Below are 18290 nucleotides of genomic sequence, written 5' to 3'. Positions count from 1 at the left end.
TTGAAAGGATAAGCGTGTTAACTTTATATTTGTTTTAAAATGAAAAAAGTTAAAAAATCTGTGTTGTTTGCATGTTTCTTAAGGCAGAGATAAGAGAAGCATTTTTAAAATATGAATTAAAGGCATTGGAATTTTTATCTCTCTTCACAGTGTGAGTTCAGAGTTCGAGGCGTGGTGATTTAATACGAATATGTCATATAAATACAATGTAATGTATCTCTTCCTGAGATATCACTTAAGATTGTAAGCCTCATAGAAAATGACTATGTTGTTATTATTAGTTATTTTTTTATTATGTTAAAAAAAGTTGGCTGAGTTTTATAAAGCATACCCAAAATGTTTGGTCATTTACAATTAAAAACATCTAGAAAATTTATACTTAAAGAAAATCTAAACCTGTAGAAAACAAACATATCTGAATCATTTGATCAAGGACTATACCATTTTTCCCTAAGAGTTTTTATTTTTAAAAGATAAAGGAAATGTTCATGGTTTAGATCTTGGACCCATACAGCTAGAACCTGGCCTTCCTACTCACTAACTGTGACCTTAGTAGGCATGTTACTCAACCTTTGAACCTTAGTTTTCTCATGTATAAAGAAAAGTGGCTAGATCTACCTCAAAACATTGTTGTAAGGTACTGAATGAGCACAGAATCAATAAATGTTCACTATACATATATACATTTATATATAATTTATAACATTGCATGAATTCTATAAATGTTATAACAGATTAGAGCTGAGGATTATTGTTTGTTTGCACTTCTAAAGCTCTGCTTTAGAATTTCTATAATTTCTATAGAATTAGAGTTTCTATAATTTTCTGTAACAACAAGCAACAAAAGATATGTGGTACCTTTAATATCCATGCAAAAAAAGTCTAAAAGTATCTTCTTTGGTTGACTAGCCTAATCTTTAGAACATTTCGCCTGGAAAACAGATTACATTCAAAAGATAGAATTCTGCTGGTCCTTTTTCCCAAAATTATTTCTTAGTTGCTTCAGTAATTTTTCTTATATAAAAGATGAGGATAATAAGGAGGTGACATATTCTCCTTCCCATGGATCACAGTATTAATGGCAAGATTTTGACTTTAAACCACTTGGAGTTCTTTGGAGAAAACCACTGGGTAAAAATGGAATTTATTCTAAGAACAGCTCCAGGACTTGTTGAGACACTTGTTATTATGTCCTGGTCCAGTATCTGAAAATAGAATCACAAAGTAATAAGCAGAAAGCCCCTATAGAACGTATAATCCAGCCATTTCTTCATTTTACAGACTGGGAAGGTGTGGACCACAGCAGATAAGAGACTTGCCAAATTCTTGGTAGAGGAAAGATTCTAAGGAATTAAAATTCTTAGTCTGTTTCTCTGCTTTTCCCAGTGCTTCAAAACCTTCTGTACTTCATTTTAGTGGGGTTTTATTATTAATGACTGTTTTCAGGGTCTCTTCTCTAAGTGTCCTTTATTTTTCCGTTAGAATATTTATGTTAGGTAAGCTATTGTAGTGACAAGCTTCAGAATTCTTATGTTCAAATCAGTTGATTTAAGAGATCTGACTTAATGCTTTTAAAATTTATGCAGAGAGGTAGTTTAAGAAAAAAATTTTTTGAACTTAGACATTAAATGAGAATGCGATAAAAACTGTCCCATTATCGGGGCGCCTGGGTGGCACAGTCGGTTAAGCGTCCGACTTCAGCCAGGTCACGATCTCGCGGTCCGTGAATTCGAGCCCCATGTTGGGCTCTGTGCTGACAGCTCAGAGCCTGGAGCCTGCTTCAGATTCTGTGTCTCCCTCTCTCTCTGACCCTCCCCTGTTCATGCTCTGTCTCTCTCTGTCTCAAAAATAAATAAACGTTAAAAAAAAAAATTAAAAAAAAAAACTGTCCCATTATCTCAGTTATTGCTAGGGGCTTCTAAATTTTTATGAATACTATTGGAGCTCATTCATCAGTAAAGTATTTCTCTTCTGATTCTATTTTGATATTTTCTGTTATAAGCCCTAATATACATTTAAAATTTAGTTTTCTGGATCAAGGAAAGCTAAAGAACTGAAAATTTTATTTCTTGGGTTTTATCTGATGTGGTATTCTAAATGAGAGATCAAATTTAACTCTGACAAAGACCTTATTTTAATACCACCCACCTCCTCCAAATAAAAAAGCATCAGTAAACTATGGAGTCTGGTTTTTAAAATACCATCCTGCTGGCAGAATAATTTCTTGGCTTGAAATTAGAAACACCTAGACTTTTTTTTCCCTCTAAAATTATAACTACATTTATTTTTTTTCTTCTAATCTTCAAAAAGGAAGGCTTTTTCCCTGCATCCCCCAATTAGAATATACATCTCTTTGCTTTTAATGACTGTAAAATTAGATGCTTATACTGTGTGTACACAGTATTAGAAGGTGGCAATAGTATGAGATGGAAAGATAAAATCCTAGTGGTACAAATAAATTTGCAAGTCGTAGTTTATATATATATATATATATATATATGTGTGTGTGTGTGTGTGTATATAACTATATATATAGTTACATATATAGTTATATATATATAGTTATGTATATAGTTATATATATATTTATATGTATTTAACTATATATATAGTTATATAGTTACATAGTTATATATATTTATATATATAATTATACATAGTTATAGTTTTTATTTATATAGTGTTTATTAATATAGTTTAGTGTTTATTAATACCAAAGCAAGAGAGAGTTTCTCTATCTTTGATAGAGAAGCAGTATTTGTGGTGAACTGAGAATTAAGTGAGAAGCACTGAAATGAATTGAGAAGTTATTGCTGTAGCTTCCTGAAATTTTCCCACACCTTTTTACAACTCTATGCAAGTTTTTCCATTTTAGCTTTACCTATCTATATGACAGAGACTGTCATTTTCCTTCCTTACTACATTTTTGTTTTTTTAGGAAATTCTTCTGTATTGTAAAAGTGTTTTATTTCTTCCTTGCATTTTGATCAGCGTATCTATATAGCTACCCTCAGGACTTTGCTGTCAGAAATGTGGGCATTTCATACATTTGGGAGGGTCAGCACTGGGAAAGCATTTAATTAAAAATAACTGTATTGTGTTTCTTTATCTCAGAGTACTATTAATCCTGTGGATGCAATATATCAACCTAGTCCCTTGGAACCTGTGATCAACACAATGCCTACTCAGACTGTCTTACCTCCAGGTATGATATTTGGAAAGACATTTCACAGATTCATTGATTAGAAAAAACTTAATTTGTACGACTGTCATGGATGGTAATCTTGAAGGGCTCATTTTTGGTTTTTTGATAAGTAAAAGGAATCAAAGAAATGGTATAACAGAAAATGAAATAGAAAAAGATATATTTTGGTATTGGGCTTTTTTTTTTTTTTTTTTTTTTTTTGCTTTTCAAGGAACATTTAATAACAAGGTAGGTAACATACTTGTCTAACATGGTACCTTTAGATCATGGAAGCTAAAGCAAAACATCCTGTTCATTGGGTGAAAACAGCCTGCTTAATGGTGTACACTGCAGTGAAATTTAAATAAATACTGTAATAATAATTTCAGAACTTCAAAATTTGTCAGTGTTCTCTTTTTCATATGGGAAAGGAAAATGCTTTTGAAAATCATTTGAAGCTTGGATGAAAATTCCATAGCTACATTCTTAGGATCACTCTGTAGTCTTCATGATACAAATGACACAAGGGAAGCTTCAATTCAACCTTTTAGAGAAGACATTCCAGCTCGCATGATCTCATCAACCAGGAGAATGTTGGTGGCAATCACAGTGCAGGAGTGAAGAAGCTGTTTCTTTACACAATAGTTATCCCATATGCCTACTTCAGCAACTACCACTGGCTCACCTGTGTTCAAGTCCACACCTACAAGTTGACCTGATTCTGAATGTTCTGCTTGAACTTTAACTAGTGTTTCTTGAAGGTCAAAACCAGAATTCTGAGCAAGAACCTTGGGAATAATAAACAATACATCAGCAAATGCTTGCACTCCAAGCTGGGCCCTGCCCTTTACACTGGGCTTATATTTAATCAAGGCTTCTGCCATTGCCACTTCCACTGCACCAGCACCTGGAACTACACAGCCATCATCAATAGCATTTTTAACAGCCCTCAAGCCATCTCTTATTGCATGAGTGTGTGCTTATTTGGTCCTTTGACCAATAATGTGACAGAGCGAGGGTTGTTAACATTTCTCAATAAAGGTGAATTTCTCTTCTCCCAATGTATATTCATAGACAAGTCCTGCATGTCCCAAACAATCAGGATTTAGGTCATCAAAAGAATTTAGAGCTACTCCACCACAAGCAAGAGTCAGCCTTTCCATATTTCTCCTTTTAGCCCTCCGCAGAGCTACTATGCCTTCTTTTGCAAGAGCATCTAAGGAAAAGGGGTCAATTCCCTTTTGATTAATAACCACGAATCCTTTATCTGAATCACCACAGACTTTCTTTTTCAGTTCTATTATTTTTGTAACTCTATCTTCAATGAATTTTCTTTCAGCTTTTACAAGCTTCTCTCTCTCTTCTGCACTCTCATAAAAAAAAAAAAAAGCCTGAATTCACTTCTGTTTTTTCATATTCTGATGACGCATTGCACGTGAGGATGTATGAATCTTCTACTCTTTTTTTTTTTTTTCCTTATCAGGATGCCGCACCCCATGGTCTAAAACAAGACCTCTGATTAAGCTTCTGTCAGTTTCAGATTTATGTTTTATCTCCATAATCTGAACCATGAAGAGGTCAATAGGTTCATCTTGTTTTTTAATGGCCAAAATGGAATCCACCACAGCCTCTGTTAAGACATCAGCAAGTTCAGCATGCACTTTAGTACGTAGAGATGTTCTGGCCACATCTATAAGTGTTTCTCTGTCCATTTCTTTGCTTACTTTGACTTGTTCCAAAAACTGAAGTGCCTTTTCCTTTGCAGCTTCAAATCCTTCTGTTATTATTCTGGGATGAAGACCTTCAGAAATGTACAGTAGTTCTCCAATGATTAGGACATTGGAAGTGGTACCATCACCAGTTATGTCATCCTGGGCTGTTGCTACTTTGGCTATTAAGGAGGCTGTTGGGTGTTGAATTTGCATTTCATGAAGCAGCACATTGCCATCTTTAGTAAGCTTGATGTCTTCAGCACCAGAAACAAGCATCTTCATGGTGCCTTTAGGCCCCAAGTTGGTCCTCAGCACATCCTGCAGTCCCCGGGCCGTGCTGATGTTGACCGCCAGCGCCGCCTGGGCTCTGGCTACCTCGGCCTTGGGGTTCAGGGTCTTAACGGCCGCCATAGCTAACCACCACAGGAAGAGGAGGAGACCCAGCGTGCGGAGTGCCTAAAGCCGGCTCAGTGTGGCCTGGAAGCGCTACCCGGGTCTTCTCAGTATTGGGCTTTTAAAAATGTTTCTTTTATTTTATTTTTGAGAGAGAGGGAGGGCACAGGCAGGGGAGGGGCAGAGAGAGAGAAGGAGATGCAGAATCTGAAACAGGCTTCAGGCTGTGAACTGTCAGCCCAGAACTCGACACAGGGCTCAAACCCACAAACTGAGATCATGACTGACCCAGAGTTGGACACTTAACTGACTGAGCCACCCAGGCACCCCAATATTGGGCTTTTTTAATACAGTGAAAGGGCTTTCAAAGAAAGAAGAAAAACATGATTACTAAGACTTGGGTTAGCTGGTGGGACAGAATCCTATGACTCAGGATTCATGCTACCAAAGAAAGCTTACCATACCTTGATATATACTTGAAGGTAATCCAGGAACTTTCTATTTGGGGGTATTCTTTATAGCTATGAAGAATACAAATGGTTTCTTCATGGTGGATTCTATGGTAATAGAAGGGAAGAGTGAAATTTGTGATGCCTACTGATTATATAGACATGAATTTTTAAGTATAGAGTAAAAAATAGTAATTTTTTTTTGAACTGGCAAAAGAAGGCTTAGGGGCAACACCCAATGTATACCAATTCCTCCTCTTACCTTTTGTGGCATCCAACACTTTTGTGTTTTCAATGATTCAGTTAAGTCAGAAATTATAATGAAAAAAAATCCCTTTAAAAATACTTCCAAGTATGTGAAATCCTTTTGTGAATTTTTTTTAATGTTTATTTTTTTTTTATTTTTGAGAGAGAGTGGGCGCGTGAGCAGGGAGGGGCAGAAAGAGGAGAGGGGAGAGAACCCCAAGCAGACTCCATGCTTATTAGCACAGAGCCTGATGCAGGGCTCGAACTCACAAACTGTGAGATCATGACCTGAACCAAAATCAAGAGCCAAACGCTTAACTGAGCCACCCAGGCACCCCTGTGAATTTGACTCCTTAAGAGAATGAGTTTAAGTATCTTGTGGGGCTAAAGAGGAAGTACTGTGCCCCATTTTTAAATGATTTTATGTGGTTTGATGCTTAGAAAGACCTTATCATTAGAAGCATTTGCTAGTTTTACAGAGCATTTTTACTGAGGTATTGGCCTACCTTGACTAGTCTCTTGATATCTTGCCTAATGTCTTAGTACTGAGTAGCCTATCCTCATTGAGTTTAAAGGGGATTGAAGGTCATGAAAGAGTAGCATAGAATTTGACTTAATAGAAGACAGTTTCATAAATTCCTGATCTTTATGATTTTGAATTGCACACAATTGCAGCTAACAGAGTTGTATTTGGCTTTTTCTCTAACTTATTTTATATGTTTAAATCTTCTAGAACCTGCTCAGTTGTGTAAGTCAGAGCAGCGTCCATCTTCCCTACCAGTTGGACCTGTATTAGCTACCTTGGGACATCATCAGACTCCAACACCAAATAGTACAGGTACAGATTTGTGTAACTTTCTTTTTTTTTTAATGTTTATTTTTTGGAATGTGCAAGTGGGGGAGGGTCAGAGAGAGGGGGACAGATGATCCAAAACAGGCTCTGCACTGACATCAGTAAGCCTGATGTGCGGCTCAAACTTACGAACCAAAAGATCATGACCTGAGCCAAAGTCAGAGACTCAACTGACTAAACCACCCAGGTGCCCCTGTATAATTTCTTTAATTTTCCTAAAGTCCCATTAACATTTAAGATGTGTTTGATTGCTGATGGGAAAGAGAATGAAGAAATGTGTATTTGTATTGGAGCTATCCTAATTTTACCGTTACAGTTCTGTACATGAAATAGTTAACTTTGTGATAGAGCTAGAAGCTTTAGTAATAATTGTATTTTACATAAAATATTCCAGGATTTTGTTTGTTAACCTTAAGAAAAGATTTATTTTGGAGCACCTGGGTGGCTCAGTTGGTTAAGCTTCTGACTGTTGATTTCCACTCAGGTCATGATCTCACAGTGAGTTCAAGCCCCGCATTGGGCTCTGTGCTGACAGTGTGGTGCCTGCTTGGGATTCTCTCTCCCTTTCTCTCTGACCTTCCCCTGCTCGCACACACTCTCTCTCTCTGTCTCTCTCAAGATAAATAAACTTGTTTTTTTTTTAAAGATTTATTCTGAAGATCTGTATTGGCTTTTTAAAAAATTTGCTCAAGTCAGATTTGTATACTTTATTATTGTAAAGAAATCAGTACAAAAATATAGAGAACAAAAGCTAAAAGTCCTCTTTATTCTTCCCTCTGTCATTTGCATGTATTTACACGTAATGCATGCATATATGTACACGTATACCTGTATATGCCTTTATTTATTTATTTATTTATTTTTTAGTTAAACTATTGTTTTACAATTTTTGAGTATAGTTGACAATGTTACATTAGTTTCAGGTGTGCAACTTAGTGATTTGACAGGCTTAAACATTATACTGTGTTTCCCCAAGTGTAGCTACCACCTGTCCTGTTATATCACTATTACAATAGCGTTGACTATATTTCTAATGCTGTGCCTTTTATTCCTGTGGCTTATTAATTCCATAACTGGAAGTCTGTATTTCCCTCTCCACCCATTTTGCTTACCCACTCCCTTCCTGTCTGGCAACCATCAGTTTGTTCTCTGTATTTATAGGTCTGATCCTGCTTTTTGTTTGTTTATTCATTTGTGTTCTTTCTTTCTTTGTTTCTTTCTTTAAGATTGTGGCCACTCATGAATGGAGTCATGTGGTATTTGTCTTCCTTAGTTAGACTTGTTTCACTTAGCATAATACCCTCTAGGTTCATCCATGTTGTCTCAAATGGCAGTGTCATCCCTTTTATGTCTGTGTAATATTACTGTGTGTGTGTGTGTGTGTGTGTGTGTGTGTGTGTGTATCACATTTTCTTTCTTTATTCACCTAATAATGGACACTTAGGTTGCTTTCATATCTTGGCTATTGAAAATAATGCTGCAGTGGGCATGAGAGTGCATGTATCTTTTTGAATTAGTGTTACCATTTTCAACACTTGTTATTTCTTGTCATTTTGACTTTAGCCATTCTGTCTGGTATAAGGTGATATTGTGGCCTTTGATTTGCATTTCAGTTATTTGTGATGTTGAGCATCTTTTTTGCCTGTTGGCTATCTGTATGTCTTCTTTGGAAAAATGTTTATTCAGGTCCTCTGCCCCTTTTTAAATCCGATTATTTGGGGTTTGGTGTTGAGTTGTGTAAGTTCTTTATATATTTTGGATATTAACCCCTTATCAGATAGGTTATTTGCAAATATCTTCTCCCATTCAGCAGGTTGTCTTTTTGTTTTGTCAAAAGTTTCCTTTGCTATGCAAAACTTTCTATTTTCAGGGGTGCCTGAGTGGCTTAGTGTCAGACTCTTGATTTCAGCTCAGATATTGATCTCTCAGGGTTGTGAGTTCAAGCCCCACATTGGACTCCATGCTGGGCATGAAGCGTACTTAAAAAACAACAACAACTTTTTATTTTGATGTAGTCCCAATAGTTTATTTTTGCTTTTGTCTCCCTTGCCTCAGGAGACATCTAGAAAAATGTGCTACAGCCAATATCAGAGAAATTACTTGCCAGTGTTTTCTTCTAGGATTTTTATGATTTGAAGTCCCATATTTAGGTTTTTAATCCATTTTTTAGTCTGTTTTTATGTACAGTGTTAGAACATGGTACCGTTTCATTCTTTTACATGCAGCTGTCCAGTTTTCCCAGCACCATTTATTGAAAAGACTGTCTTTCCTCATTGTATATTCTTGCCTCTCTTCCTTTGTCTTTGTCATGGATTAATTGACCATATAGTGGTCTTATTTCTGGGATCTCTGTTCTGTTCCACTCATCTGTCTGTCTATTTTGTGCTAGTAACATACTGTTTTGATTACTGCAGCTTTGTAGTACATTTTGAAATCTGGTATTGTAATACCTCTACTTTGTTCTTCTTTCTCAGGACTTGCTTTGGCTATTCAGGGTCTTCTGTGGTTCCATACAGAGTTTAGTATTATAGTATAATTTCCATACAGAGTATTAGTATTATTAGTTTTGTGAAAATATTTTGTATATTCTTATTGCTGTTTTTGTTTTAACCTGAATTGAGATCATGCATTTCTGTGACTTTCTCTTTTCATTTAACAGAGAACGCTTAAACAGCTTTCCATGTTCATACAGTTAGATACATACAATGTTCTTTTTATGGCTGCCTGACCACATATTGTTTTTCCACTGATGGACATTTAGGTTGTTTCCAGTATTTTCCTATCTATAAGCAGTAGTACTTCAGTGAATATCCTTGTGCAGCCACTTTTGGTACATACATTTTTTTTTTTTTTTAAGGAAGATTTATCATTCTTTCACATATTTGTCATCTCACAGGCAAAAAAGTGTACTTCATTTTAATTTGCACTCTCTTTATTTAGACTTATGGTCATTATTCTTTCTGTAATTTACAGAGTTGCTGTCAGTGTTAGTATTAAATTTAGTTCTTATTTTGAAACTGATTAGTTGTATATTGAGGTGCTTGTTGAACCAAACTCAAAGGAGAACTAAGTGCTTTTGTCCCTATTATAACTTGAGGAAGTAGAAGATAAGCCCGTTTGTTGCTCCACAGATTTCTTTCCTGGGCAGAACTTTTCCTTGGTAATAATGAAAAATTACCTTGTGACTTTAGTCCATTTTGAAATTAGTAAAGATGCTGATGCTATTACTTTGTTCTTTAATATTTAATAGCATGGGCAGCTCTCTCCTGAATTTTGAAAGAAAGAAAGCAAAACTAACTCCTCTTATTTGAAGCTCTTGGGAAAATGCTGATAAGCAATTTGAGTAATGAGGTTGAAATGTTTGCCCAACTTTTTTCTGTATTTCATTACTTTTATCTTCCTTTTTTGTTCGTTTTAAAAACAGTACCTGTGTTTTCTTGTGTTTTTATAAGAAAGAATACTCTGGTTTCTCTTTAGATCATATAAATCTTTTGCCTTTTACTAAAAAAAGGATTATGTCAGAGTTTTAAAACACAGCCAAAATAGGTCTATTTGAAGATATGTAAAATTCGTTACAAACTTTAAAAAAGTGAGCACTCTTCCTATGTACATTCACTTTAGCATAATTACTTAATAAATAATAATTTAGGATACATTGTTTCAGATGACATTTTTAAAATATAGCATTTTAGAGTAGGTAGATTTAAAGAAATTTTGGAAATTAAATTAACATATGATTTATATCCTGTTTGATTTTTCAACCTCATTTCTTCATCTTCTCCACCTAAGTCTATCCCCAATACAAAAAAGAAATAAGGTAATAACAACTGAGAAAAGAAATAATATTGTTTGTTCTCATAAGGAAAACTCCATTCTTTTGTTTGCATTTCCCAAATTCATTTTCTTCTTTGGACACGTTTTCAATTGTGTGATCATCTGGAGTGTTTGCATGTTACTTAATCATTTTTGATTCCTGGGTGGGTTGATTGTTTTTCCTATTTTAGTAAAAGAAAGTCTCTTTCCCATCTTATTGCTGCTATTGCAGGGGGCAGAGAGGAAGAACTTAAAGTTATTTGCTAAGATGAACTATTTTTGGAATCTACAATAAGATTACCTTTTTGGGGTTCCAAACTCTTTGTTATGTTCTTAAAAATATCTTGGGGTGCCTGGGTGGCTCAGTCGGTTAAGCATCCGACTTCGGCTCAGGTCATGATCTCGCGGTCCGTGAGTTCGAGCCCCGTGTCGGGCTCTGTGCTAACAGCTTGGAGCCTGGAGCCTGCTTCAGATTCTGTGTCTCCCTCTCTCTCTGACCCTCCCCCCCCCCCCCCCCGTTCATGCTCTGTCTCTCTCTGTCTCAAAAATAAACGTTAAAAAAAAAATTAAAAAAAATATCTTTGTGAACATGGCAACTAAATGTAGCAGATGAATTTGCTTTTTAATCTGTAGCAGTTTAGCATACATTGCCTGAAAGCCTTTAGATGCTCTGTAAACACTTGTTAAATTAATATCTCAGTAGTCCTCCATTATTTGATACTTTTATTGTTTTACTTTGTTACTTAGACAATCCAGTGATCACAGAGATTAAATAGTAGTATTCTTTCTGTGGATCTCTGTTAACTTCCATTTCCTTAGACTGTTTAGGAATAGAAAAATGTTCCTCCTAGTCCTTTCCTTTTCCACATTCTTCTCACAGTAGACCTCTGTTTTTCTCTGCCCCCGAGTCCCAGGCACCTGATTTTTGACTTAGGTAGGAAAGAAGTAAGGAGTTTGGATGGTGAGTGCTGGGGCTTTGTGCGGCACTTCTGTGTTTTCATGTGACTGCCAAAACAGTGACTGATGTGAATATGATATTCTGGATAGCATTTTAACATTCATGTGGTCTTTAATATTCTTTCCATATACGTTCTCATTGTCTCACTGCTGCACTTTTTAAATACCTGGATCTGCAGTATAAAGTAGGAGCCCTGGCTTGTATCTTTTGTGGGACTTCTGACCCCAGAACTCACACACTGAGATTATAATCAAAAGAGCTCCCTAATTATAAATAATTATGGAGTGGGAACATAGCAATTTTTCGTTTAAAAGGCTGTGTCCCCTTCTATAATATGATTTGCCTCTGTCTAATTTAAATAGTGATTTTCTTTAAAAATAATGTAGGGACTTCTACCAACTTAACTTTTTCTTGATTTTAGGAAAGTCTGCTTTGACTCCATCTCCCTAATTTTTCCCCCTCTGTTACCAGCATTGTCTCCCAATTTAAAATGTTTTAATTTCCTAGGCAGTGGGCACTCACCACCTAGTAGCAGTTTGACTTCTCCAAGCCATGTCAACTTGTCTCCAAATACTGTCCCCGAGTTCTCTTATTCTAGCAGCGAAGATGAATTCTATGATGCTGATGAATTTCATCAAAGTGGCTCATCCCCAAAGCGCTTAATAGAGTAAGTAAATGAACTATGTGTTTAAGTGACTCTTTTGATTTTAAAAATTAATTTGATTTTGAGACAGCTGTTAATGATGGACTCCTTTACAAGTTATTAGACTGGTGTTGACATACTCCCTTATAAGCTTATTTTTGGTTATTGAGCAAAGCCATTTCTGTGAGAATGTTGATTTTACTTTTGATTTGATTCAAATGGAAAAAAAAAAACATCAGCTCAAGTAATATGCCAGTATTGTTCATTAAACTCTAGGCATTATTTCTATAGCACCTATGTTCTATAGAACATTAGGAGAGAGTTAAAGGAGAGTGAGAAAGCTAGCAAGTATTATACAAATAAGAGGTTACCGTTACTTGTTTTGTATTAGAGTGGAGATATTAAATACCTATAAGCCAGGTACTATACAAGTGGAGGGAATGATCTAGAGGTTAAAAAAAGACCTAGTTCCTGCCTTCAGGGAATTTAGAGTTTGTTGGGAGATCAAACAGATAGTTATAATCCAGTGGGATACATGCTATGGTAAGAATAATCAAAGGCCATGGGAACCTTTTGAAGTCCTTAGAAGTAAGGGAAGGATTCACAGAGGTGGCAGGGGGCGTGATTCTAGGTAAGAATGGGAGTGAGTAGGAAGAAGGGATGTGGCGGTGATGAAGGGGAAATAGAAATATTTTCATGGAGGTAGAACCCTATTAAGGCAGGCCAATAGCTACACAAAGGGAGGGGAGTTGAGTTGGCGGAAACTATAAATTGTTGAGTGTGACTGGAGCATAAGTTGTCTTAAAAAAGGATACAGAAGTGGTTGACAAGGGCCAGGTCATTTAAGACTCCTTTAGCCTTGGGTGCCTGGGTGACCCCATTGATTGATGGTTGAGCATCCAACTCTTGATTTTTGATTCAGGTCATGATCCCACGGTGGTGGGGTTGAGCCCACATCGGGATCTGCACTTAGCATGGAGCCTTCTTAAGATTCTCCCCCCCCCCCCCCCGCACCTCTTCCCCACTTGAGCACTCTTTCAGAAAAAAATAAATAAATAAAAGGCAAAAAAAAGACTCCTTTAGCCTTTTATAAATTTTGAACATTTTCTCACAAAAAATAGCCGTTACTGGTCAGGTCTGCATTTTAGAAAAATAGATTTGCCTAGATTGTTTATAGAATTGAATGAAGTGGGGCTGCATTACAGGTAGGAAGATCAGCCTAAACCAGGTAGTAAGTTGAGAAATGTTGATAGCTTTAGCTAAGGTACTAGCATGGAAATGAGGGAAACATGTGTATTCCAGAGACATTAAGCAGGCAGATTTTAATAGATATTAATGATAGAGTTTCCCTCATTAGAAAATATTTGTCCTTTTTTATACTATTGAAAAAGCTAGTTAGGTATGTTCCATTGCACAGACAAGGCTTTTTTAGGTGTAAAGTCATTTATCTGATAGCTGATAAGCAAAATATGCCCTATTGGCATATAGGTTGCTATTGTTAAAACTTTGGATTCTGGAATCTCAGAAAGAAATAGGTTCTAAATCTGTTTTGCTCTTAAGGTGTGTAGTCTTGGTCAAGTTATTTACCTGTGTAATCCTCAGTTACCTCATTTGTAAAATGAGGTTAATAATAGTTTCAACTTCAAGGTGTCATTGTGAACATTTAAATGAGAATAGTGTCAGTCAAGTGCTTAATAAAGTATCTGGCATGTAATAAGCACTCAAATATATAGAAAAAAATTAATATTTATTTGCTTTAATGTTACTTATGTTTATTGTAGATATAGTTGGCTTAGTTGTTGTTGGGTATTGTTTCTGATTCTGCTTTTTCAGGACTTGGTACTATTGTTAGAGCTTGGCATTTGCTTTGTAGAAAGTACAAATTTGGAAATAATTATATGTGAATCTGTAAGCCCAGTACCATCAGCCAGTCCTTAAGCATCAAACTTTGTTTCCTTTTAATAAATACTGTGTAGGACTCTAGTTTTCTTTTTTTTATTTTATTTTATTGAAATCTTTTTTTTTTTTTTTTTAATGCTTATTTTTGAGAGAGAGAGAGCGAGAGACAAAACATGAGCCAGGGAAGGGCTCAGGGAGCACAGAATCTGAAACAGGCTCCAGGCTCTGTGCTCTCAGCACAGAACCCAACGCAGGGCTTGAACTCATGAACCAGGAGATCATAACCTGAGCCAAAATCAGACACTTAACCGGCTGAGCCACCCAGGCACCCCAGGACTCTACTTTTCTCAAGTGTACACATGAACTGAAAAATACAGTATTTGTATATAATTTCATCATAACTGCTCAAAATCTCAAAACTTTTAAGGAAAATGATTATTGGTTCAGGAAGTTTTATGTCTTAGTGGATCAGATTCAGCTTTTTAATGTGGGAAAAGTGAAATCTCTGTGATATAAGTAAACACATAGAGTTAAGACATGAGACTAAAGGAAAAGAGGTTTGAACCCACAGCTCAAGGCCAGGTTAGCAGAAAGGCTTGGTTTAGTATCTTTTTTTAGTGTTGTATGTGGAGAAATAAACTATTGAGAAACCATTATAAGCAGTTTGCCAGTAGGGATTTCACTTTAATTTTAAAATTGTTTTTTTATGATAGTGGAGGAAAATTCCAAAGTAAACTGATTTGTGATGTTTTTAAGTAAGTTTCCTTTAAACAGAATTAAGGACAATCTTACATCAAAAATTTGGTATTACTTTAAACAAAGTGCAGTTGAATATCAAAATGGACTCCTCTATCCTCTAGAAGCATATAACTGTATTCAGTTAGTTTGTAGTATGTGGTTAACTTCCTTTTAACAATACTGATAGTCTCCGGCTATCAGTTTCAAGGGGTTCTCCTGAAATTTTTATGAGGTAGGAAATTTTAAAATACTTAACTGTTGTACCTGTAATGGGCATATTTAGAAAATCACCTGTAGGGTCATAGGCTTTTCTTTTTTCTTCTTCTTATAAGGTTCTGTGCTCTCCTGGTACCCATTGCATGACAAATACACAGTTTATGAACCTCCCATTTGAAAGGATCCAGAGTTAAATTCTGTGTCCTGCTAGCCCATTGGGTTCCTTTTCTCCCTCAATTTTATGCTCTCCTTATATGCCCTAATGTGGATTCCCAAACTGGTAGGCCTACAGATGTTTTATTTGGCCAGCAAAGTGTTTGTTGACTTTTTTTTTTTTTTTTTTTTTTGGAGGGGTGGGGTGTGTTGTTTTTTAAATGGGGCTTTAAATCCCTGCAAATTGAGTGTGTTGGCCCCAGGTTTATATTGCCTTGTAACCTAGCCCTGTCCATGTATTTATGTTCTCTGCCTGACCTTGGTAGGCATTGAGTGTGTGACACTTGCTGGTCATCAGCTACTACTATTTGTTTTCTAACTCAGGTCTAAACAGTTTTTCTGTCTCTCACTGAAGGAAGAGAACTTAAAAGCTAAAGTCTTCTCACTGTTCACTTTCTGAAGAACTGTAGTAATGATACTGTGTGAACTCTGTTATCGAGCAGTATGGTTGTACACAGTTATAAACTAGATTAAAGTGCATGTTGGAAAGAACTTGTGCTAGGAGCCAGATGTGCATTTGAAACAGCTCCACTGCTTACCAGCTGTGTGACCTCAGGTCAGTCACTGAACCTCTGGGCTGAGCATCCATGCATGATGAGAATAATCCTGTCTACTTTGTAGGATTGTTATGGAGGCTCGATTGTTATGGAGATAAACACAGCATTTGGCAGGTGCCTAGGTACTCAGGAAGACTTTGGATTCTGTTACTATAATGCAATTCAGTACTTTACATTATTTGCTTTAGTTTATGATATTATCATTAGATGTTTATACAACTTAGCCTGTTGCAGATAAACGTTTCCTGTATGCATATGATTTTTGTCAATATTGCTGTTATTTTTTAACTGTATTCTTTAAATTCTTTGTCCTGATTGAAGTAAATTATGAAATGGATAAATGAGAATTTATACCATTTAAAAATTTTGAGCTTTATTGAGCATTTCATTTGGCCCAGACATGGTTTCTAACCTGAGTAAGAAAGAAAAGCCCAGCATAAATCTGACCTTTGGAATTGCACCTAAAATAAAGTAACGTGTTTTAAAGAATTCGGGGGTTTTTTGATCAATTGATTTAAAAGATTGACTCTATTTTAATGATGTATCAAAGAGCCACAAAACATTTTGAAGATAATTTTCATGCAGCTCCTTTATTTAATGATAATTTGATTTCTCTTACCTAGGTCTTTTACTCATATTTTCCATTGGCTCTCAAAACTGGTGAGGTAGACATTAGTTACAGTACCTTGTGATGTATACTACTAAATTATCAAAGAAGCAATATTTAGTTACCTAAGGATTTTTGAAAAGTAGATCAAAAGGAGGTAAGTAACCAGGACAAACTATGTCTAAATTAGAATATACATTGTTCTAATACTCTAATATTAGATTGTTCTAATATTCTAATGTTCTAATATAGGCAGAGTACATAGGATTTTTAGGGTAGTGAAACTATTCTCTACAGCACTACAGTGATGAATACTTATCATCATCCATTTGTCAAAATTCATAGAAAGTACATCACCAGGAGTGAACCCTAATGTAAACGGTGGATTTTGAGTTAGAGAATGATGTGCCAGTGTAGGTTTATAAGTTGTTCCAAGTGTATCACTCTGGTGTGGGATGTTGGTAGTATGGGAGGGAGGTTGTTCATGTGTGGGCAAAGGGGCACATGGGAATTCTGTACTTTCTGCTCAGTTTTACTGTGAAGAACTGCTTCTGAAAACTAGAAAGCTTACTATTAAATAAAAAAAAATTGAAGGTAAGTAATTAGGGCAAACTATGTTTAAATTAGAATATATAATATGTTTTGCACCCATAAATGTGTAACAAGACTGATTATGTGTGTACTATTTTATAAATAGTATCTGCAGTGTAAAAATTTTGGTTTTCTTTTTATATTTAATAAGTAAACTATAGGCCCTGATTATTAATATACAACTAATCCTGGGTAAGTTGTAATCACAAGTATAACAGTATAATAGAGGAAGCTTTCCTTAGACCCTGTTAACCAGCTCATAATTCCAGTTACCATCAATTTACTTGTAAAAAATAATATGCTTTTTTATTTTTTAATTTCAAATACAGTTTTTAAGGGACTGGGAAGAGTGTTATGTACTAGCGTGGGCTTTTATCAAAGGATCTCAAAAATATAGACAAAGCATCTTTCTGAGACTAAGTAATACACTTGCAAGTTTTGAGGTTCTGAAAATTGTTGCAGAGAATTATAGGTAACTTTATGCAAAGTAACACGATAAGAAAGTGAACTCTAGTTTTAAACTTAGATGCAGAGGCAAAAATCTTACTAATTTTTGATGACTTTTCAGCATGGCTTGGTTGACCACACACTATGCAAAAAGTACAAGATAAGAAACCTAGTCATCACACTTTACAGTCATGAGGGTGACAGAGAAAGAGTTGGAAAGTGTGTGTGTATGACCAGCTAACTGTAAGTCTAGCTTATTTCTGTCACCTATCTGCCTCTATTGGTTTTAGGTAGCTTTATAGGTTAATGTCTTACTATGATTCTAAATTGCTTTCTTAAAAGCTTATGGATGTGATTACTGTTTTTTTAGTTCCTCTGGATCTGCCTCAGTCTTGACACACAGCAGCTCAGGAAATAGTCTCAAGCGCCCTGATACCACAGAGTCACTTAATTCTTCCATGTCCAATGGAACAAGTGATGCTGGTAAGTAGCCTTGGAGGATTTAACTTTTTCTTAAAACTGTTTGAAAGAAAGATTTGTAACACTGGTAGCATCACAGATTGGCCCAGTTTAACACTGGTCTAAGCAGATCTGTTTTGTTTTAGACCTCTTTGATTCACATGATGATAGAGATGATGAAGGGGAGGCAGGGTCCGTGGAAGAGCACAAGAGCGTTATCATGCATCTCTTGTCACAGGTTAGGCTTGGAATGGATCTTACTAAGGTAAGAATCAAATTTGGCATTTGCTAGAAGTCTTAATGTGTATGCGT

The 18290-nt window shown here is 35.8% G+C and overlaps 1 protein-coding gene and 1 pseudogene across 6 annotated transcripts in view; one reads left to right on the top strand and one right to left on the bottom strand.

Moving 5' to 3' along the window:
• OSBPL9 (oxysterol binding protein like 9) overlaps window positions 1-18290 on the top strand; it is a 192990-nt gene that overhangs the window by 159628 nt on the left and 15072 nt on the right. For 5 of the 6 annotated variants that reach the window (XM_047082436.1, XM_047082435.1, XM_047082438.1 and 2 more), the window contains 5 exons: window positions 3115-3205; window positions 6718-6822; window positions 12116-12275; window positions 17890-18002; window positions 18125-18243. In XM_047082436.1, the coding sequence (XP_046938392.1) occupies window positions 3115-3205; window positions 6718-6822; window positions 12116-12275; window positions 17890-18002; window positions 18125-18243 (588 nt within the window). The remainder of the gene's footprint in view (window positions 1-3114; window positions 3206-6717; window positions 6823-12115; window positions 12276-17889; window positions 18003-18124; window positions 18244-18290) is intronic. The other variant, XM_047082437.1, reaches the window with a different exon arrangement.
• On the bottom strand, window positions 3695-5326 carry LOC124514446 (T-complex protein 1 subunit zeta-like; annotated as a pseudogene).

This window comes from Lynx rufus, unplaced genomic scaffold (genome assembly GCF_022079265.1).
Source record: "Lynx rufus isolate CCGP_SWC_20201006 ecotype Redwood Valley unplaced genomic scaffold, mLynRuf1.p SCAF_2, whole genome shotgun sequence".
Lineage (NCBI taxonomy): Eukaryota > Metazoa > Chordata > Mammalia > Carnivora > Felidae > Lynx > Lynx rufus.
This window is presented reverse-complemented; position numbering and strand designations above follow the sequence as displayed.